Below are 23,352 nucleotides of genomic sequence, written 5' to 3'. Positions count from 1 at the left end.
AAATAAATAAATAAATAAAAAGTTTAAAAAAAAAAGAAAGGGTGTGTGGGGAGTAAATGACACGACACTTGATTCCTGGTTTTCTTTTCTGAAAATTGGTAGGATTGTCCTCCTTGTCCCCAGTTTTTCTGATTTGCTTTTTATTGCTATGATAAAGCCCTGCTTAGGGAAGAAAGGGTTTATTTAGCTTACAAGTTATGTCATCAGAGGAAGCAGAGAGCCTGAGGAATGACGCTCGCCGGCTTGCTTGCTCTCTATGGCCTCATCCACCTCTCTCTTCTCTCTCTCTCTCTCTCTCTCTCTCTCTCTCTCTCTCTCTCTCTCTCTCTCTGCCTGTTATGGGCAGGCTTGTGGTTGATCTCTGTCCACCCAAGGCAAGTGCTCTGGGGTGAATCTGTAGCTGTGCTCTGTGTGCCCGGACCTCATGCTGCTGCGTGCTGGTAGTTTACAACCCACTTACTGGGTTCTTTTCATTTCTGTTTTCCTATATTTAATTTCCAAAAGCTCACTTCCCACAACCTTTAATTTGTATTTTTAGGTAATATTCTGTTGTTTCATGGGTGTAGAACTTTAGATATAATTTGGTGGTCTTCAACTCGGCTCTCCCTGTATAGCCCCTGCAGAAAGTCTAGTTTGTTTTGGTCTCTGGCTTTCATGTTAGAGACCCTTCTGGGACCTGGTTCTGGGTTTTGGCATATGGCTAGAATCTACAGGCGGTATTAGCCAACCCTGCCACTAAGGCAGTCTGGCTGGGTCATGTTGTTGATTAGGGCCAAGCTCTTCACCAGGCTATGTTTGAGATGGCAAAGTCTGGTTGTTGATGCTCAGAGGCCAGCGGAGAAAGAAGGTAGGGACTCTCAGCATTTAGTACATCAACACTCAGTTAATAGTCGTGCCAGTGGGGCGTGGCAGTCCAGTGGGGTGTGGCAGTCCAGTCCTGGAATCCCAGGGTTTGGGAGGTAAAAGCAGGAGGTTTCTAAGTTCATACCAGCACATACATAACACACTGGAGATTAGCCTGTTCAACATAGACAGTGCTTCAAAAACACATAAATAAAAAAGGAAAACTCACTTTATAGTAAGTTCCTGATACTTATCAATCAGGGCCTATTTTAGAGGACCCTTACTTACTGACCCAGTTGGAGAGGCCAAGTTTCACCCTCTATAGTCAGTAAGCCTGCCTCCTGAATGCTTGACAGCATTTGCAGGGCAGGAAGAGGGTGTTACAGAAAACCTCAACCAATCCCGTCTTTCAGGCACCTTTCCCATAGACCTCTGCCAGCATCTTAGACTTTCATGGAGATGGGGCCTTGGTCAAATTGCTTCTCAGTTTCTATCACTTTGTGTGTGTGTGTGTGTGTGTGTGTGTGCGCGTGCGCACACACACACGCGTGTTTGCATGTGTATCTGCTTGTGGGTGTATTTGTGCTGATGGACTGTTAGAAAGGAAGGTGCAGCCATCGTGATGCTTCATCCATAGAGATGCACGTGGGTGCGCATCTGGTGAGAATCCTAGGCAGTCTCCTTTCTGTGAACTGACACCACAGCTCAGAAAACACATCATTCCTCCACTGTATCACCAGCCTGTCTCCAAATGGCCCCAGTTGTCTCCAAATATTTTTTTAAATACAAATTGGAATATCCGTGAGGAAGATCATAGTTTCCTTATGTTGCAGAGGATAAAATAGGATCTCAGAAATTATTTGCCAGCTGCTGTTGACACATGACTCTGATGCCTGCAGTCTTGGAAGGCAGTTGGACATATTACTGCTGACTTGGAGAAGTCACTCAATTGGGGTACGCTTGCTCCTAAATGTCTCTTGAACATGGTACTTTTTACACGGGCACCATCGCAGGGCTCCAGGATGAAGAGACTAGATGAGATTGGTTCTGTTTCTGCTCTGGGTCTGTAAAACCCATTTCTCTTTTTCAGAATGCTTGAGTATGATGTTCAAAGGAAAAATAGTCTAAGAAATTTTATATGAAAGCTGTTTTCAGCTTAAACGATAACGAAAATTTGAAGTTGCCAGTCAGAACATCCTGAAATGACCTTGCGCTCCCTGCCCTCCGCCTCCTTTCTCTGCGTCACTGCACCTTTTCAAAAGAACATTTGCCTGTAGTAACCACTCCGGTGACAAGGACAGGAGTTCATTGAAAAATCAGAGTGGCAGGAGACAGCATGGGGAGGAAGAAACTCCCGGTGAGAGGGGGGAGGAGGAAGGAGAGCACCCCATATCTAAGGAGCATCTTTGCTGAAAGTACCTGGAAAGAATGAAACAACCCCCTTCTGGGTTTGGAGACTTTCTCAAACGCTCTGCCGTTTAATGCTTCTTTAAAAAATACCTAGCAGTCGGTGAGGAGAGACCCGAGAAGCCTGCTGCTTGAGCTCCTGCACTGACCACATCACCAAAGCTTCTGAACCCTCTATTTCTTCTCTCCTGGCTGGCCTATGCCCCCACCATACCCTCCAGAAAGCCAGGGGATGCTCAGAATTGAAACAGCCCAGGCTCTGGGAATGACCTAAGCCGGCATTGTTGGGCCGGGGCGCCCAGGCTTTGGCACTGACCTGACTGGCTCAGGAGGGTTCCCGTCAGCACCTGTAATCTTCTAGGACAGGGAAAACACTATAATTTGTTGCAGCTTCCATTAATGGTCACACCTGCCTGCTGTGTTGAAACCCGGCTCCATCTTTCTCCTGGCTCAGCAGCTCCCTTCTTCTGCAGCAGCTCTGGGGAAACTGGGGGGAATTTCTTCCTCTTCTTATTCTTCTCCAGTCATTGGCTTTCCAGTTTGCACACACAGAAGTAACTGCTCGTTCAGTGGATTGAACAAAGCCAGCAGAGGCATGATCATATGAAAAACGGTGCCCCTAACATCATCACCATCGTAGCCAGTGTCCTTCTACCTCCTAAACGTACAAAGCCCAGTCATTTCAGCTCTAAGTATTCTTAATCAGCTTTGTATTGACACAGAGAAAAGGCAGACATCGTGGAAGAGCACCTAATACACTTTACACTAATTAGCCCTCAGCAGCCAGACATCTAAAGGATGGAGCAGACACTGCTAACACCATCAAAGGCAGTGCATGGTCAGGAACCCCAGCCACTGCCCTCACCCCCGGGGCAGCACCATGCAAACTCCTACCAGCATAGATGACTTTGTCTTCAGTATTTGACAAGAACCAAGGTGCATGTGTTGGGCGAGTGAAACAAAACTTAAATGTATTTAAAAAGACAGGACTCCAGTGTGCCCTGGGAAAGAGACAATTCAGGACAGGGAACGTGCAGTGGGTATGTCACACAGTCCTTCTCTTTCACCACTTCTGAAATGTACAGTAACGTTATAGTCACGGTCACAGTGTCCGGTGACAGGAGAGTCCCAGGAACCTGTGGGGAAAGTTACAGGGGCAAACATGCACACAAGGCCATCACATCTCAAAGAAGACCGGGACTTAGAGAAAGAATGGCTTTCTAATTGTCAAAGGTCTTGTAGTGTGTATGCATACGTGTGTGTGTGTGAGTGTGTGTGTTCATGCCTTACAAGTTGCATCATGAAAAACTTTCTGAAGTGGGATCTCACCGACCTCTTTCCTGTCTTCATGTAAGGTAGGGCAGACCCTGCCTTCTGTCTGGGGATCTGAGAAGTCAGGGCAGAAGTTGGTCAGGAAGATGAGGCTAGGGTGAGTGACGGCCAGCCAGAACCCTTAGACGCTCTGCTGACTGTGTCTCCTATAGCTCTTGGGTTGTTCAGGGGAACTAGTTTGTGAGCCCTCATTCAGAGGACTGAATCATCCAGAGCTGTTTTAGTTCGGGTTTCTGTTCCTGTGAAGAGACTCCATGACCACAGCAAGTCTTATAAAGGAAAACATTTAACTGGGGCTGGCTTACAGTTCAGACGTTTAGCCCATTATCGTCATGGTGGACGGACATGGTGGCCTGAAGGCAGACGTGGTGCTGAGAAGGAGCTGAGAGTTCTACATCTTGCACAGGCAACAGAAAGTAGAACTGAGATACTGGGTGTGGCTTGAGCATATATGAGACCTCAAAGCCCTCCTCCACAATGACACAACAAGGCCATGCCCGGTTTGAGCCTCAAGGGTTAGACAGTTATCAGTTGCCATTGCAAAATCTCCAAGCAACACAGCTAAAGAGAGAGTTTCTTTCAGCTCACAGTTTCTGAGGTCTCAGTCCACAGTCACTTGGCTCTATTGCGTCTGGGCCAGGCTGAAGCCGAACATCCCGACGGGAGGTACATGGCAGAGGAACGTGCTCTCTTCATTGCCAACAAGAGACTGAGAAAGAGCCCACCTGTGCTCGCCTGGGCCCCTGGCCTGTGGGATGGTGCCTCCCACATTCAGGACAGGTTTTCCAGTCTCACAGGCACAGCCAGGGGGTCGCCCTGTTCAGTGCTTTTCAGTCCAGTGAAGTCAGCAGGCAGGTTGACCACGCCTTGAGAAGGTGTCAGGGTCTTTTGAGACAAAAAGACTGCATACTGACCTTCAGCACCGAATTATGCCTGCATCTTTTGTCTTTCCTATTTATACATGGAGCGTTCATTTCCTGAATTCATCTCTTTACTCTCTCATACCTCCAGCTTCCTGTTTTGTTTCATTTGGTTGCTTTTCAAGACAGGGTTTCTCTGTGTAGCCCTGACTGTCCTGGAACTCACTCTGTAGATCAGGCTGGTGTCAAACTCACAGAGATCTACCTGCCTCTGCCTCCTGAGTGCTGGGATTAAAGGCGTGCGCCACCACTGCCCAGCTTCATGTTGAAATACATTCTTAGCAGAACTCATACTATGAGTTCCTATGCTCTGTATGAGTATTTGTGATGATTGTGACTTCAACCATCCTCACCCCCAAATTATCTGATAAGGATTTCCCACTGGGTTTTTAAAAGATTTGCTGATTAACTTCTTGGGTAGAAGTTTTTCTTTCATGTCTTGCACGCTCTCCCTCCAGTGTGTCTGGCTGGGGTTTAGAGGCCCTTGCTGCTGCAAGGCTGCTCTTCCTAGGCAGATAACACTGAAAGCAGGGTCAACAGGGCAACCAGGCCACATTGACACTGGGAGCTTCCTGCTTTAGATGGAAACCACAGACCTGTGGGAGTTTGCCCGCAGGGAGCTGTGACTGTCAGAGCTTGATAAAAACATATCTTAAAGATATTTAAAAAGAGGTAGACGGGGAGGGGGGGATGCATGCCTGTAAGCCCAGCACTTGGCCCATGGAGCAGAAGGAGAATTTGTGAAATGCTGTCTTGAAAAAATAAATAAATAATAGGGCACAGAAGAGCTGGGAAGATGGGCAAATGGATAGAACGCTGCTGCATGAGCATGAAGATGTGTGTCCTGATCTCTAGCCCCATGTAAAGCCAGGCTTGGTATCCCCTTCTGTAGCCCCAGCTCTGTGGGGCAGAGATAGGCAGATCTCCAGGGCTTGCTCAACAGCCAGCCTAGCCAAATTGAGCTCGAGCGTCAGTAAGAGTCCCTGTCTCAAAAAAATAATGTGGAGAACTGAGTGAGTGGAGACAGAAGTTTCTGTCCCACCCAGCCCCATTGCCATACAGCCCCAAAGAAACACACAGAGACATATATTAATGATAAATTGTTTGGCCTGTTAGCTGTTAATAATAATAAGTCTCTGTGTTGTTATTTGAGAGATGGCTGGCAGGACAGAAAAAGATTCGATGCACAACACATTGCAAAGCATGCTGAATGCATTGTATTTACCATTACAGTCTCTTGCACAGATAGCTGTTTGCTAGAATAGGTAACTTGGATTTTATAAATCAAATATGTTAAGCTGTGTAGCAGTACTGTCCATAGGATACACTGGTAAAACCAAAAAGTGTATGTGTGTGTGTATATTTATGTGTGTGTATCTGTGTATGTGTGAGTATATCTGTATGTATATGTCTGTTTATATGTGTGTACATATGTGTGTGCATGTCTGCATGTATGTATGTGTGTACTCGTGTGTGTATGTGTGTGGATGTATATTTATATAAATATGTATATGTAAATCCAAGTGTGTGTATGTGTGCGTGTATGTTTGTGTACATATGATGTTAAGTAAGATGGGTCAATGAGATGGTAGACCCAGAGGCTACAGTGCAGTCAAGCACTGGCTAGAAGAGGCAGGGTCAGCTCCAGGGTGGCGATGGTAAGTCTTATTTGAGACACAGAGACTCATGCCAGTGTTCAAAACTCTCTTTGCAGAAGCCCAGAGCTCCAGCATCTCCCGCCACAGAGGAGGATGCCCGCCTCTCCTTCCCTAAACCTCCACCGGACCCCGCCAAGATAAGAAGAATAAGTGGTGCGCGCGCACGCTTCTACAGGGCTGCGTCCCAGGGAACGCTCCTGCCTGACAGAGCCCATGCTGTTGCCCACTGTAAGGCTGTGTGACATCCTACAGACTCAGACAGGCATCCTGCTTGAATTTGCACAGAAAAGCTATTTTTTATATAATTTTTCCTGCCCCTGGATTCATACATAAACTTATACTTTGTTAATATTGGCCACATAGTAGCTAAGAAAATGATTTATGTATTTCTCTCCGGTGATGTGTAAAGAATATCTAAATTCACTATGTTGAAACACAAACATTACTCTCGTAAGAAGAGAATATTAGAGTAGGTGTTTTCAAATGAATGGCTCACATAGAAAAAAGAAATAATTTTTAGGGTAGAGTTTTTGTTTTATTTTGGTTTGGTTTTGGTTTTGGGTTTTCAAGACAGAGTTTCTTTGTGTGGCTTTGGAGCCTGTCCTAGAATTCGTTCTGTAAACCAGGCTGGCCTTACAGAGATCCTCCTGCCTCTGCTTCTGAAGGACTGGGATTAAAGATGTGCACCACCTCCATCTGGCCTAGGGTAGAGTTTTTAAAACGTTGTTCATTTCATTAGAAATTAATGAGAATTGGGCACTGAAGTGGCTCAGTGGGTAAAAGTCCCTCCCACCTAGCCTGTCAACCTGGGTCTTATCCCCAGAACCCAAGAGGTGGCAGGAGAGAACCGACTCCCGATGGTTGTCCTCTGTCCTCCACACCTGTGCCCTGACCCCCCGAGTGTGTGCACGCACCGTAAGACATCAAAATATAAAAAAATAGTTCAAAGAAACGAGTGAGGATTGTGAGTCTCGTGCTGCTCGCCAGCGCCAGCTTTAATTGCTTTCTGATCCTTGTGAAGGTGTGGACTTGAGTGGATGGGACTCTTGTTCTTGCTGTACCAGCGCTGGCTGTGTGCCAAGACCCGCAGTGGAGGACAAAGATGCCACCATGTAAGGAGTGTAGCAGGTGGATCAGACTCTCCCCAGGCACACTGCAGGCTCCCAAGGGCAGGGATGGGAGGAAGGATTGGTGGGATGGCAAGAAATCTGGTGGATATCTCTAACGTTGAAAGAAAGAAGTAGAACAGAAGTAATGAGAGCTCTCAGGATCTGCAGGGTGCAGGCCAAGGACTGGGTCAAAAGATTCCAGCTGTTGAGTGAGTGCAGTCTGCTGTAAGCTGTTTCTTACGGCCCCTGCTCAGCAGGGTAGAGAGCTGTTTCATCCTAAGTGGATTGAACCGGGTCTTCCTCATTAGGGACCCATAAAGAGGGGTTGGACCACCATGACCCAGGTGGTCAAAAGCATCCATCTGGGCTACACACTTCCATCTGAGCATCCGATTTGTTTGGATTGGAATCTTTTCTTTTCATTGCCAACATGCAGATGGTAGCAGGATGGAGGAGGAGGAGCCAGGTTGATGTCTTCCTGTAAAAAAAAAAAAAAAAAAAAAAAAACAGATCTGGAGGGGCTATGTCTTCCGTAGGAGAATGGTTGGAGCTCAGTGGTGTCGAGATAGCCTGGGATAAGATCAGCAGGTTCTGTGCCCCCGGCTCATGTCAGATATTTCCCCATTGATGGTGGTTATAGAGGGAGAGGTAAAAATCTATGAGGAAGGGTGGGGGCGGGCATCATACCAGGGTGCCATGTATTTGCCATCATGCCAGTAGATCATGTATTTGGCAGCTTGATGTCCCCCTTTGTCTCTGTTCTGAGACAGTCACTCAGTCTGTTATTGCTTGAGCTTCTTACGGAGTGCAGTGTACCGTTCTAGGCTAGGAAGACCTGTCCTCAGAGCATCCTCAGTTCGGGATGGTAGAGGAATGATGTTAGAACACAGGAGTGAGACCGAGCGGTCCTCCCAGACTGCGAGGAGGATAAAGAGCATAGCAGGGTAGGGAGTGACTGCACTTTCTCCAGCTCAGGGGCTGTGTGAAGGTGCCTTGAATGGCACTGAGGCAGCCATGAGCAAGCTGTGGTCAGAGTGTCCATGGTGAAAGGACAGGCAGACAGAGAGGCCCTATCCGGGGGTGAGCTCAGGAGCAGAAGATGGTCAGCCATGGGGAAGGTGTGGGAGCTGGGGCTGGAGGGCCATGAAGATCCTAGGAATGAGGACAGTGGCCCTGACTTGATTTTGCCTGCTGAAAATGGTCAGGACAACAATCGGGACAGCGACAACATGGCCTCTGGTTTTAGTTGAGCAGCACATCTCAGCTGTAACTGCATGAGAGCATCAACTGGGTGGGGAACTTCAGGCTAAAGTATAGAAATGATCCCCAAAATATGGTCTTTCTGGGCACTCGTCCCGTCATCCTGCTTCTTGGGTCCAGTGTCAGGTCGTCAGACCAGAAGGGATGGGTAACAGCAAAAAGAAATGCCTTGCCAAGATGAGAAGGGTCTCCGGAGCTCGGGGTGTCTTCCAAATGAACATGTCTGTACCCGAGTTCCCTGCTCACGTCTTCCTGCTGGTGTGAAGGGGACCAGGAGAGAAGCCTTCCCACTGTCCTTGTCCTCAGTGCTTTCCCCCTTCCTGCTTCCTGCCCCGCCCTGCTGTGCATCCCGGCCCTGCTGTGCATCCCCGCCCTGGCTTGAAGGCCTCAGTGGCCCAGTCCCTGGCTGGAAGCCAGCGCCTCCCAACACACTGCGGTGGGTCTTCCTTCCAGCTCTTTACCTGTTCTGTTTGGCCTCAGCCCATATCTTTGACTTCTGTATCTACACTCAGGAAATAATGACAATAAGAAGCCATTGTCATTTAAAAGCGCATATCAATTTTTAAAAATGAACTGGAACTGCCCCAGCCTGGAATCCCTGTCATTTATGCAGGAGCAATATTCTCTATTGTCTAGAAAAGGTGCTTTGTAGGGTTCCTGAGGCCCCAAAGCCATCTGAGCCTGGAGACCTAAAGTGTGCCTTTCCCTGGGTGTGAAGTCTTTCGTAGCTGACACCCCATGGGTGGAGCTTGGGTGTGATGACTTAGAATTCTTGGGTTGAGCCTAGGGAAGGGACAGAGTCTTATGTGGTCACCCTCATAGGTACACTTAGTGTAGAAGGCAGGTTTGACTCTAGAAGTGGTGAACAATAGCTGACTCCTCCCATCCCCCACCCCCAGTTATCCAAACCAGAGGCCCCAGGGCAGACGCCACTGTATCCCAGTCCCTGTCACATTTTCCATCACCAAGCCCATGGACCGAGTCTGTATCCTTCTTTTCTGCCACTCCCAAAGCCTTTTCCACCTCTTGCCTCACCCCTGCCTCTCTCCCTTTAGATTTGTCCTTAGCCCTTCAGGGGTTGCAGGATTTCAACACAAGACCTTGGGAAGTGTCAGCAGGGTGGGGAGATGCCAAGATCCTCGTGACTGGTGCTGCCAGCAGACACCCTACCCCTTTAAGCCCAAGGACCATGAGAAATGTGCAGAGTCTGTGTCCCATTGAGCATTAAGAGGCTCGGAAGGGAACACATCAGATAGCATCACCCCTGGTTCAAATCCTTCAGAGGACCTCTGTGCCTCCAAGAACGATGATCACACTGAGTTCCAGAAAATTCCAGAGGATGCTGCTGGCGAAGCGTTAACAGCAGTTCCGTGGAAATGTTCCAGAGTTCAGGCAAGTCAGGGAGGCACTGCGTATCCTGCCGCTGTGTTTTCTAGAGTGGGGAGAGAGCTATTCTGGACAGGACAGAAAGGCAGACGTGGCCCATTCACTCTGTGTTCCTCCACTTGACCAGGCTGTGGAACCTCTCAAGAACTCAGCTGGGCAAATACTAGCTGTTCTAGAAGACAGAAACCCTTTTTCATAAAGGCCTGGACAGTAAATATTTTAGGTCCTGATGGTCCATTTCATCTCTGTCCAATATATTCAACTCTGCCACTATAGTGTGGAAGTAGCCATTGCTGATTTATGACTACTGATTTTCATACCTTAATACATCATTGTTCACTTGGTTCCCCCCCCCCACCTATCCAAAATTATAAAATACCATCTTTATTTAGCAAGGTATTATAATACACGAGACGGAGCATATTTCCTGGCTTCTGCCTAAGGGACTGGAGTCCCAATTCCTTTGCAAGCACAGCTGTTGTGATCTGACTCTAGCCTAATGCATCCCAGGCCCTTGCCTGTCTTCCTGCATCCTAGGAGCTACGAACCTCGAAGCCTGTCCACCAGAAACCCACATCTCTCTGCTAGGCCCGGCCCGCTCAGAGTTTCCACAGCTTCCTTAAGCAGTACCGCCAGCACCCCTTCCAGCCCCAACAGTGCACCCCAGGAGCCAAGCGTTCATTCAGGCACCCCTTCCAGCCCCAACAGTGCACCTCAGGAGGTGCCATTGTGCTATTTGCTGGGCTCAGTGCAAAAGACAAATTTGGAGAACTTTGTTTAAAAGTCAACAGTTTCAAGGTGACAACAGCAGAACACAATACTGTTGTGGTCTCCTCTGGACGATCAGTGACCGTAGGTCACATGGGCAGCACCTGCCACGTAGTGTTCCTTCATAGGTATGTTAGTGAGTGAAGAAAATGCAGGAGCCAGAGTGAGGGACTGAAGTGGTTTATAATCTAAACCGTGTGCCCGGTAAATTGGAAGCACGGCTGGTTACGGTGGTGTGGTAGATAGGCACAGGCCAGAGGATTGGCTTCCGGGAGTAGCACTACCCTCAAGTTCTGAGTGAGCCAACACCGTACGGGTAACAGTACTAGGCCCTATCAATTCATTCTTACCCTGTGCCTGATATGGAGGTGGCTGGAGAAGGTGGGGGAATTGAGAGAGATGAACACCAGTCAGCAGATGCTCAGGTGGTTGCCCTTGAACCGAGCCCAATGGACTTGAAGTCAAAGCCCTGAGTCAGGGAGCTGTAGCTGGTGACCTGGAGGCTCCATTCTGGCTCTGATGCCCATGGGTCACTTAACATCAGTTTTCAGGTCTTCATTTCCTCGTTTCAACCAACCTTTGCCGCTCCTATGACTTCCAATGGCAATGTTGGAAAGCAGGGGCAGGTGGAGAGGGGCTTCGGTCATCATTCACTTGCCTTGTTTGCTGATTTCTAAGTAAGTACAGAAAAACTCAGAAGTGTTTTCCTACGTGAAGCTCGCTTCTTCCCAACCCTCAACCACTCAGGGAGATTTATCCTCGCCTCCCTTTTGACATGGACTCGGCTGGGGCAGGTGGATGACAAGCTACTCCTGATGTCTGGTTGCTGATAGGGAAGTTATGTTTTTGGTATAAGATTCTGTGTTCCTAAGCTCAGCGTGTGTTCCGTCATGGGCTGAGATTTTGCTAGCCTATCTGCCCCTCTTCAGGAAGCCTTCTCAGTGGGTCGTGTTTGCACCGCCCTGGGACCTGGGACCCTGGGACCCTGAGGCTGGCCCTCCTCCTCCAGGGCTTGTCTACAGTTCTTCTTCCACCACCCTGGGCACTCCCATGCCTCCGAGCCCCTGCACAAGCTGGTCACCCTGCTCCAAACACTCATGGGTGTTCTCTCATGGGTGCGGGTGTTCGCCTTCCTTCCCTAACACTCTCCATCCCCATTAAAGCTGCTTTCGGTCTCCTTCTCTGTCCCCTTCGGCCATTTCCACTTCTCTTCTGCTCGTCGCTTGCCCTTATTAAACACACTGTGCACTCTGTGACTGCGTGCTCCTTATAAAAAGGCCCAAGTGAGTCCTGTGCATAAAGAAGCCTCCACCGCTGATGTACCGTTTGCCTTGCTACTGTATTAATTATATTAGTGTTTTGGTTGTTTGGTTGTTTGCTTGGTTTTATTTGGTTTTTTGAGATAGAGTTTCTCTGTGTAACAGCTCTGGCTGTATTTTGGGTTTTTTGACACTAAATCTCTTGTAAGCTAGGCTGGCCTAGAACTTACTATGTTGTAAAGGCTTTGGACTTCTTTTTTTTATTTTATTTTTTATTTATTTATTTATTTATTTATTTTGGTTTTTCGAGACAGGGTTTCTCTGTGGCTTTGGAGCCTGTCCTGGAACTAGCTCTGTAGACCAGGCTGGTCTCGAACTCACAGAGATCCGCCTGCCTCTGCCTCCCAAGTGCTGGGATTAAAGGCGTGCGCCACCACCGCCCGGCCCGGCTTTGGACTTCTTAACTTCTTCCCTCTCCCTCCCAATTGGCTGAGATTACAGGTGTCTAGGAGTCCTTCGTGGGATGCGTAGTTCATAAACTTAAGTGCCTGTGTTTCCTTTCAAGTAGACATCAAGCCAGTAGAGTTAATAACCTGTTCATATCTTATCCACAGAAAGGATGGTGCCAAGACTAAAACTGTAGTAGAGTATTTATTATGTTCAGAGAGCTCTTGACCATAAAACCTCCAGACTTGATTACAAGTTATGGGTAACTTTTATACAAATCCATAGACTACAAAACAAAACAAAAACATTAGAAGGCAGCAAGTCCTGAAGTAAGAAATGTGCTGAGAAAGCATCTCCTTGCTATTTCAGCAGAGACCACGGAGGAATCCAAGGAGACCATTACCGCGGGGACGTCTACGGCAAAAATAAATGGGACCTATTTAACGGCGTCACATTCCACGGGCCATTTAGAGAGTCATCCAGTCCAACTTACTTATGGCCAAGGTTTCAGAGAAACCAAAGAGCAAGAAGCGTCCGAGGAACCATGTCCACTGTCTCGCCTCCAAAGCCGAGGGTCAGTATTCTCTGCTGTGGATTTTGGGGGGAGGGTAGCTGTTGTCAGTCAACTGGCTCTGTCTGGTGCAGACTGATTTGGTCCAGCCCTCTTCTATAGGCATGGTTTTTAGTTAATTCATGATAGGAGTGGGCTTTTTCTCCTCATGGTTGAATAGGGTTGGCTTTCCCTTATTCCCAGTTCATCCTTGAAACCCTGCTATGTGTAGCAGCTGGAATGCTGCACCCGAGTGCTGTCAGATGAAGGTGAAGTTAGATGTTTTCAGCTAGGCCCCGAGTGACAGATGAGTAAGAAAAGTTTCTGTCTCTGTAGTATTTGGGGTTCTTGCTGGGCCTGGGGTCCCCCTGACCACCTTTTGCTTTAGTCCACTGCTGTAAATTCCACAAGAGTAGGCACTTGTGTTACTATCCAGTAGACACTTGGTTTAAATATATTTATTGTGCTAACTAGTGGCTAACACAGGAACACCCCGAGGGATGGGTTTGCCCCTCATACCTGAATGGTGGCCAGTGGATTTTATGTATCATTCTTAGATAGGGCTTCCCAGAAGCTCTTTCCTACCACACTGAGGGGCAGTGGAGGGAGAAGCCTTGTGTGGGCTTCATGCCCATTCTTACCACGGTGATTTACTAAAACCTTAGGTCTAGAGGTCAGAGGAGCAGAGAGAACAGAGGACAGGCTGTGTTCCAGCCCTGGTCAGTACTGATGCTAAGATAAGCAGGCTTACTCAGTTAAAGATCCCCCCCTTTTTTTTCTAGAACTTTCCATTGGGTCATCATGGACAAATGCCCAATTCAAATTTGTTTAACAAGATTACATTCCACTGGCCATTTTAGGCCCCGAATCCTTGTTCCTCTCATTTTAGATTCTGGATCTGATGCTGGCTCTTCCACACGGACCACCCCACCCCCACCCCCGAAGTGGCCACTGGCAGCTTGTTAGTGTAGCTGAGCTGACCTTGTCAGGCTGACACAGCCTAAAGAGTGTTGCACAGAGAATTTATAGTAGGCAACCTAGAGGTCCTTGTGATGTTGCTTGGCGTTCAGGACATCTTTCAAAGTAGGGGAAAGATGACATATCGCCGTAAGTGGAAAAGAACAACTTCAAATTAGGACTCTGGGAGCCGATCAGGAGGCATCAAACGGGCCCTCACAGGCAGGCAGTTCCTTTCCCAGTGGTGCCATGCAGGCTGTGGAACTCTGTGTCACCCCGGCAGGAGAAGCAGCAGGGCTTGTGCCCCACAGGAAGAGAGCATCTCTCCCCTGCACCCATCCTTACAGTAATGCGAATTGACTAGAGACAGGCAGACAAGAGCGAAGCCATTTGTTTGTTGATTGCCATGAAACTTCAGATGTTGTGAAACAATCAGACATGCCAGGGTTCGCTATGCCTTGTCTTTCTGGGACAGCAGGGGCATTTTAGTGACATACTTTATCCCACAAACAGCAAAGGACAAAGCCATTAGGGACCTGGGCAGGCCCTTCCTCCTGTCTGTTCAAAATGCCCAGGCCCTGGCAGCATCGCTAATCATCCTCCCTTTGTCTCATGGGATGGTGGTGTGGAGTTTGGCGTTTGCCTGAATCAGCCTCTGCCTCCGTCCGGCACTGGGTGGAATTTTCTGAAGAAATGCCAACAGAAAAGTTTATATAATGGGGTGAAAGCAAACGAGAAAATGGAAACTCTTAGCAATTCTCTCATTAATTACGCTTGTGAATCAGCTCGGGACATTCAATAATTGTTTCTTGTAAACATTTGAGTGACTGTAATTCCAAGAAATGGCCTCCACTGAGCAGTGGAGTGTTTCCACATTTGTCGGGTGCATCCTCTCCTCAGTTAGCACGGTTTTTGTTTTGTTTTGATCCTAATCCTGAGACTGTAAAGTAGAAAAATGAAGAGTCTTGTCAGTGAGATGAGCTGGCAGGAGCTGGTAGATGGGGGTGGGGGGTGAAGAGTGGGCGGGGAGTGGGGGAAAAGGGGGAAGGGGAGAAGGGGAGTGGGGGAGAAGGGGAGTGGGGAGAAGGGGAGTGGGGGAGAAGGGGCAGGGGGAGGGGGTAGCTGGGGGCTGGCGATGAGGGTGGGCTGAGGAGCAATGTGAGCTCATGGAAGGACCTAGCAAAGGACGATTTGCTGGCTCCCCACTTGGGGTCCTCCAAGCTTCTCAGGTTCAGGCGAGGAAAGAACCGTTTATTTCAGCAAACTTGCATTGATTTATGTGCTGTTAATTTAAAATATGGATAATTCAGACTTTCGGGATGCTCTGGAGTTTAACTTTATACTTAGTATGAGGTGTGGGGAGGGGTAACCCATTTGCTCAGCAAGGTAGCATCAGAAAGAAAGTGACGAAACCCTGACAAAGAAGCCGCTCACACACACTCAGGAGGCTGTCGCTGTCATCTGTGTGCGCCCATTGCTATAGTCTACACGTGCCCCTTAGACATTGTTTGGAGGTTTAGAGGGCTGTTCTCACCCACACCCCATGATCTCCTACTCTGTCACCACGGGGATTGAGCTCAGGAGAGCTGGCATTTTGTCAAAGTGTGCTGCCTGTCTCCGCCCATCCATCCTTCCACCCACCTATGGGTGCAGCCATGAGCCCCTTTATGTAACACATAAGTACTTAAGTGTGTGTGTGTTCCAGTCGGCGTGGTTTGGGAACAAGGGCAGCTACATGGGTGTCACACCCTGGGTGGTGGATGGATGTGACCAGTGCTGGCTGTCACTGGTTGCCAGGTTCCAGGGTCTCTCCATGACTCGATTTAGCTGTACATCCTTGGCAAGTCACCAGACACTCCCGAGGGCTCTGTTTTGTATTTGATGGAAATGACTGCCCCTTCTCCCTTCTCCTTCAGGCTTCCGCTGCAGGCTGTGGAATGGTGACTAAGGCTTGAAAGCCTTACTTGTAAGATGTCAAGGGCCTTTGGTGTGGTGGGAATGCAGCAAACACTGCTTTTAGGGAAATAGAAGCAGGAGGCCTGGGAGCATGGCTAGTCTCCCTTGTCTGTCAAGCTGAAGGTCATCCCAGGTCATTTTAAACCCTGTCTCCAAAAGCAGTGAAAGGGAGAAAGACCAAAGGAAGGGAAAGAGAACGAAATAAAAGGAAGGAAGGAGAGGCGCCTGGTTAAAATAAACAAAGCATGCAAAAAAAAAAAAAAGTAACAGCAGCAAAGATTTAAAATGTCAGTGAAGCAATAATGGACCCAACCCCGAACTATTAAACATGGACTTCAGCTTCCCTACGGGGAACTAGCCTGCTCCCTTTGTAGATGTACATGTGCTGGCTTTGTCTGAGTGAAGGCTGCCCATTCCTCTCTGACCTGCCTTTCCAGGGCCAGCTAGTAGGGTCCGCCAGTGCCCAGCTAGCGCAGTGATTCAGAACCGAGCACACAGTCTAAGTAATCCAGGTTGTCTGGACTCCCTGGGCTACACCAAGGCTTTTGAGGAGAGTGGCCTCTCTCCAGGCCCTCAAGTTGGGAAGATCATGTGCCCTACAGCTCAAGATGACCCTTTCACAACCATGGAAAGGGAAGTCCCACAGGAGCAAACAGAGCCAAGGATGGAGACAGCCGTCAAGTTCAGTGACTGTGAAACTTCTGGATCCAGCTCTACTGCAGAGCTGTTGTCACTGCCAGGATGTCCTTTTTCCTCTTTTTACCTTCCTTGTTTTCTTGGGTCTGTGGTGAGGGGCAGTTTACGTATCCCAGACTAGGTTTTCACCTGGAACATAACAGTCTGAAATTTCCAGACTGTATGGAAGCTAGATGAAAGCAAAAAGATTGAGGGGCGCAACACACCTCCTCAGCCTCTGAGAAAGTTTCCTTAGAAGTCAGTCTGTTTCTTCACCGAGGTGCTGGTGATGAGATGTAAGGGTGTGGGCGGCCTCAAGTGAAAAACGCCCCCATGGGAGACTCCACTCAAGATACAGATCATGAAATGACCGGAGGGTGGGGTAGATCTCAGGGTGACATACTCTTTTCATCGCCTGTAAGCACAGCGGGGAGGGGAGAGGGAGTGGGCGGATGGGGATCAAGGATCAAGGCTGGTCTCTCCTGTATGCCAAGCTGCTTTAACAAATTAGAATGCAAAGACGCTGTCTATCATGTAAGAGGACTCGCATGCGCGTCAGTGGTTGCTCTGAACACACCAGGGGAGTAGACCTTCCCAAGTCTGCAAAGGAATGGACCGGCTGTTTAGGGTTTCAGCTCTCGCCCTCTCTGGGTTCTATTCAGCCTCAACAAGGAAAGACATATCATAATATAAGGATACTTAAAATAATATAAGGATAAGAAGTCTCCTAGGACTCGAGCGTCATCAGGAACATAACAAAGAGAGAGGAAGAAAATGTATCCCGGAAGAAAGGCTTCCAAGAGTCTCAAGTGTTCACGGGAAGTATGGATGGCTGGATTGTTCTCTCTTTAGGAAGGTGTTGGGCTCTGTGGGGTGCAGAAAATCAAATTGGAGCTTATAAACCCTCAAGATCAAAAAAAACCAAACAAACAAACAACAACAACAACAAAAGGCAGTGCTCAAAAAAGAAGTGAAAGAGCAATGTATGAACAGGGAGAGGAAAGACACTTAATTAGAATAGAAGGAGCTAGAAGTGTGAGCTGTGCTGGGGCAGGCCAGAAGAAATCACAGAAAGAAATCGGAAAGGATAAAGCTCAGAGAATCAGTGGGGAGACTGAGAGCGAGGTAGAAGGAGGAAACTTGTGTTTTGGAAGAGAACCCCCATCTCCTCTAGGTCCCTTCCTAGCACGGACTCACTTGGAACTGGGGACCAGGCATTTCCTCAAAGTTTGCAACAACCCATGAAAAGTCAGAGCTAATAAACAAAAGAAACGAAAAATCAAGATATATTAAAAGATAACTTTCTACAGTAAAGACTTAAACACAAATAGACAATTGGTGTCCCAACAGAATCTGTGATGGAAAAATGGACAATGCGACATTTCCAGCAGTGCTCACACTGGATACACTCTGTAGTTCTTGGTTGGGTGAAGAAAGCCTCCGGTGACCACTCAGGCCCAACAAGCAAGCCACAGGGAAGGAGAGAAGGGCAAACTGCGCTCCCGCTTTAGCTGAGCTTCTCTCGGTGCCAGGAGAGATTGTATCGGCAGTCATCTGTCCTTTGTCCAAAGGGCAGCAAGCTGGGAAGAGTATCCATGCACTTTCTAGAAAATTCTTAGACAATGGAATGATGAGTCAGAATTCAAGACTTCACATTGAAAAGGATTTGGTAAAAGCATCCGTGGTAAGTTTATTTTCACATTATGAAGACAGAACAAACCTTGATGGTTTCAGAGCAGAAACCTTAGCAGTGTGGTCAAATACGAGCACCCAAACCCCCGTGTGCGAGGAAGTGTGACTGCGAATCTCGCCACTCGGGCGAGAGCAGGTTTCTCAGACTGATGTTGAAATAGTTTCACGGCGATGCTTTCCGCGCCCTAATGCTCTTCGTTATTTTTTTTTCTTAACTTTAGAGAGATCTTTTAAAAAATAACATCTCTTGGGAAGATTCATTTTCTCTGGAGCTCTGCAGTTCCTACAGTTTCACACGAATTTCTGTCTTCTCTGTTTAGACTTTCTCATTAGAATAATATATATGGTATTATTGTATCTACCCACCTACCTTCCCTTCTGGGTACACTTCTGTTATTTCCTTCATGTGTGTGCGCGTGCATGTAAAATGTACCTGGAACAATATTTACCATATAATAATAATTTATTTCTGGCTAGTGGGATCTGGGAGAATTTTTTTTAAGACTTCTTTGTATTTTGGATTATTACTGAACCTTTTCAAAATAATAGATGTTATTTTATTTATATCACACACAAAAAAGAAATGAAGTCATTATTCTTTGAAGAAAGAAGGGTAATGTGACTGAAATGGCAGAAGATGTTTCCATGGAGGGAAGACAGGCATGGGACATAATGGTTCTGCAGCTGCCGTGCTTGTCACTTCCCCACGTGCTACGTGAGAGTCCTGAGGTACAAGCCTGACCTTGAGGCCCCTCCAGGTGTGTCTCCACACCGGCTGCTTAGGTGTGGTCCTGGGTGCACAAAGAAGCCCAGCCCCCCAGGCCCAGACCCACCCCCTCTCACTGAGTTTGAGTCAGAAGAGGAAGGGACTAGCACCCTCTGATGGCGACATTCCAGAATTGCAGTCAAAGTGTCAAGACGGCAAGGTTTAGCAGAGTAGTAAACCAAAGCCCAAGTCTTGCTTTTGAGGGTGAGGTTTGTTGGAACTCAGCTGGACTCTTGCATTTGCAGACTCTCTGTGGCTGGGGTCCCTCAGCAGCAGCAGGGCAGACTCTCTGTGACTGACAAAGTCTAGACATTTGCCACCTGATTTCATTCAGCATCCTCTTGGAGCCAGTATTAAAAATGAAATGTCCTTTTCTCAAGACAAAGAACACTTCTGTTCAAAGTTTGCACATTTGCCTTTTCTTCTCATCATTCTTTAAATTTCCCCTTTCACTTTCTATAGATGCAACTTTTCCTAAAATGGACTTTTTCTTAATTCTAAATCTAATTAGTGGCCTGGCAATGGTGGCTCACGCCATTAATCCCAGCACTCAGGAGGCAGAGGCAGGCAGATCTCTGAGTTGAGGTCAGCCTGGTCTACAGGGCGACAGCTTTGGCTACACAAAGAATCCCTGTCTTGAAAAAGCAAAGCAAAAATCAAAAACAAAAGCAACCAAATCTAACTAGTTATTATTACCCATATTATTTTATTACTGGTACAGCCAAGGAGCCAAACCTGTTTGTCTATATGCTTTAAATTATTTTTTACAGTCCTTGAGTTTAAAATGGTTTAAATATTTAAAAATTTTTAAAATATTAAAGGATTATATACACATACATATACACACACATGTATAATTTATCCTTGACTTTGCCACTTAGTCCCCAAATTATAAATGTATAAAATACTAGCTGTCCCTTTAAGAAAACATTTGCTGATCCTTAATTGAAGAACTGTCATCATAACTAGAAGAACGGTCATGAATTATAGCAAAATCTATACTTTTGAAATATTTTAAAGAGTTATTATTTTATTTCCTTGGGGTATTTATGTTCCCGCAGTGGATGTGGTCGGGATGATTGATTGTGCCGTTCACGATGGGTTGCAGGAATGCCGTCAGTTTTGTATAGCATTGCCTGCTACAGTTGGTTCTAATAGTTCAAGTGAAACATAAGACCTTTGTCAATGACAGGGGCCAGGAGACTTTACATCCTGAAACAACGGCGGCTGCAGAGGAGAAGCCCCAAGAAAACCACGTGGAAATTTCTGTTTTCTCCACGACTTTAACCTATAGCCAGGGCAGAAGCTGAGAGCATTGCTGAGTCGGACAGCCCAAACCTTGATGACACCTTTCGTAAAGCCCCCACTGCGGAGTCACGTTAGGTCGTGTGAGCCAGTGAGTGTCACAGATTCAGTTTCCACTTGTAGACGGATGTCCCAACTAATGAAGCGTGGCTTTCTTCCTCTGAAAAGAATGTCATAGAAGAGCCCAGTGACTAATTTCCAGAATTGTTTTATTTAGGTACATCAAAAAAAATCATTGTGAAAAATTTAATAATGCTGTTTAATAACACGGAGCAGGAAGCTGGGAAGAACGGTTACTCTGCATGACTGAGTGCGGACATAAAGACATCTGATAGGCAGGAAGTCACTGCCGATACAGGGGTGGAATTTAATAACGTGCAGAGGTCGGAACTGCATGGGGACGTCTGCCTTGGCTGCGCATGTAGGCAGAGGAGTTGACCGATCTCCCGGTGGGATGCGACCAACAAGGCTGCTGTTGTGGTGTCAGGCACTGAAATAGCTGCTCAGAGTGAGGGTCCCTTTCCAAGGGATATAAACAGCAGACTGTAAACAAATGGTGCAGCAAAGGTGTGAAGATCCACCCCGTGGGGAGCAGCATTTGAAGGGCTTAGGACTGAAGAGTGAGCAGTTAACTAGCACAGATCATTCCGTCCTCCAGCAGCCTCCTGGTGGGGGCACCATGATTCCCCCTCCCCTTCTGTACAGATGAGGAAACCTACTTGTAGCAAAAACTCACTGAAAATGGCACAGCTTCAAGGGGGTGTAAGCCACAGGGACGAGGGCAGCTCCAGATTTTTCAAGTATTTAGAGGGTTTCTTGGGGACATACAAGTTTGTTCCCATCAGCCATGCAAGTTTTGTGGCGCACACAGGGTCATTTGCTCCTCCTCAGTGAAGGAGGGGTGTTCCTTCCCCCACTCTTTCCCTTTCTGTGAGACAGGAAACACAGCTCACCTTGAACTCACCAACACCCTGATGCCACCTCCTAAGCCTGCCAGCCCGTGCAGCTCTGACTTTCCCTTGGTGTCTGTCTTTCTTGCTCACGCCCGTGCAGAACTTTAGCAGCTGCAGACACACAGCTGTTTGCCTTGGCCAGACAGCACCTCTTTCCTTGGTCCCCAGTGATTGTGACCTCCATTAGGTCCTCTTTCCAGGAATGGGCCAACTGCACAAACGTCCACTTCTTCCCTCCTCCTGATGCCTGTGTCCTCGCATGGGAGCATCCTGGAGGCCTAGGTCTCCGGCTCACAGCTACTCTTCCAGGACTCTGGTCCCGTGTGCCACTTGGAACCTTTCCTGATGTCCACGTCTTTGTCCCACCTGGCATCAGACACTGTTCCTCTAGGTGCCTGTAGACTCAAAGAAAAACAAAAATAGTACAGACAACCTGGCATCCTAAGCAGAAGTCTTGCCTTTGTTTGAGGTCGGGGAGCCCTGAGCCAAGTAGGTTTCCAAGGTCATGAGGCTGTGGCTGTTGACCCAGGATGTGCACTTAAGCTGGGGAAGGTGTCCGTTCTCTCAGTGTCCACCCGGTGATGACCATGTATGGTGGTGGTGAGTCCCACGCCTCTCTCCTTGCGGGAGCTGGGGCACAGGACTGCCAATCATGCACACATACGGGGTTTCCTCATGCTCTTCTAAGAGTGAGGGCGCACAGATGAGGCGTCATGGAGCCAAGCTCACCCCAGGCCATGAGTCGGAGAGACTGGACAGGTACGCAGGGGCAGTGCTGTAAGCTGCAAACTGTCCTGATAATTTCAGTGTGTGTTCAGAACACACACATATACACACACACACACACACACACACATGCAAACACTTGTATACACACATACATCATATATGTGAAACTCTCGATATTGAAATTTCAGGCTATAGCTAGAAATGAAAAATACAGTAAATCCCTTGGTTTTCCATCCCATTGAAGGGTTTTTTTTTAAATTTTAAGGTTTTATGCATTATAATGAGTGTGAGCATACATCGTAGCACACATGTGGAGGTCAGAGGGTAAACTGTGGAGTCGGGTCTTTCCTTCCACCTCTACGTAGACTCGGGGAATCAAGCCTAGGTCACCCGACTTACAGAGCAAGCACCGGTTCCCTCCGAGCCATCTCACCAGCCCTGTTTTTATATGCATATATTAATTATAGATAATAGTGGGTTCCGTGGCCCTGATAGCTGTATCTGATGTATTTTTGTCATCTCCCCTCCTTCGCCCTCTCTTGCCCCCTCCCACACCTTATGCAGATATAGAAAAAGATAATGCCCTCAAGTCAACTATAGCTGAGAAAAGCTGTGGCTGGGTAAGCACACACAAAGTCAGGCACCTCCATGACAAGCCAGGCCCACTCTTGCTTGGAACTCAAGATGCTTCTCATCTAGGGATTGCCTAAATATTCTTTCTCATTTGTTTTAACCTTTAAAATATTTCTATGAATATTTTTAGAGAATATTAATTGAATTAAGTTTTAAAGTGGGACTGGGATATACCATGATGCAATGGGAAGAGCAGTGGGTTGAAAATTAGAAGCTCTGCATTCCAGAGCTGACCCTTTTGTGTGACCTTGGGCACTTTGGGCTGGCCTCACTGTTTTCCAACTGTTTCGTGTTGTAACAGCACCCTCTTGTGGTCTATATCCTTAACCATTTTTCCCCAGTCAACTCTGGATTTATTATTATCATTATCATTATTGTTATTATTATTATCATCATCATCATCATCATTATTTTGTTCCTTCTAGTGTTATATTTCATACTGTTAAGTCAATAGACTTGTGCTCTTACAGATAAATGTTACAAGGCAAGGTAGATTAAAGCAGACAATTAAACACCATCTCAAACTATTGCAGTTTATAAAAATAAAAATACCATTCTTTTTCATTCATTCCTCCTAGGGACCAGGGGAAGCGGCATGCCAGGGCCTCCTCATGTCCTAGCAGCTCAGACCTGAGCAGGCGGGAAACCAAATCAGGTAAGATACTTGTGTGCTCGGCCCTCAACATCCTTTACCCTCAGCATCCTTCATCCTTAGCATCCTTCATCCTCAGCGTCCTTCATCCTCAA

General features: G+C 47.4%; 1 protein-coding gene across 6 annotated transcripts in view; it reads left to right on the top strand.

Moving 5' to 3' along the window:
* Positions 1 to 23,352, top strand: part of Armc2 (armadillo repeat containing 2) — a 113,791-nt gene that overhangs the window by 14,258 nt on the left and 76,181 nt on the right. For all 6 annotated transcript variants that reach the window (XM_026787381.1, XM_026787383.1, XM_005363573.3 and 3 more), the window contains exons 4-6: positions 6,217 to 6,388; positions 12,759 to 12,963; positions 23,184 to 23,260. In XM_026787381.1, coding sequence (XP_026643182.1) covers positions 6,217 to 6,388; positions 12,759 to 12,963; positions 23,184 to 23,260 — 454 coding nt within the window. The remainder of the gene's footprint in view (positions 1 to 6,216; positions 6,389 to 12,758; positions 12,964 to 23,183; positions 23,261 to 23,352) is intronic.

Source organism: Microtus ochrogaster, linkage group LG9 (genome assembly GCF_000317375.1).
Source record: "Microtus ochrogaster isolate Prairie Vole_2 linkage group LG9, MicOch1.0, whole genome shotgun sequence".
NCBI classification, from domain to species: domain Eukaryota; kingdom Metazoa; phylum Chordata; class Mammalia; order Rodentia; family Cricetidae; genus Microtus; species Microtus ochrogaster.
Note: the sequence above shows the minus strand (reverse complement) of the source record. Positions and strands in the feature narration are given on the sequence as shown.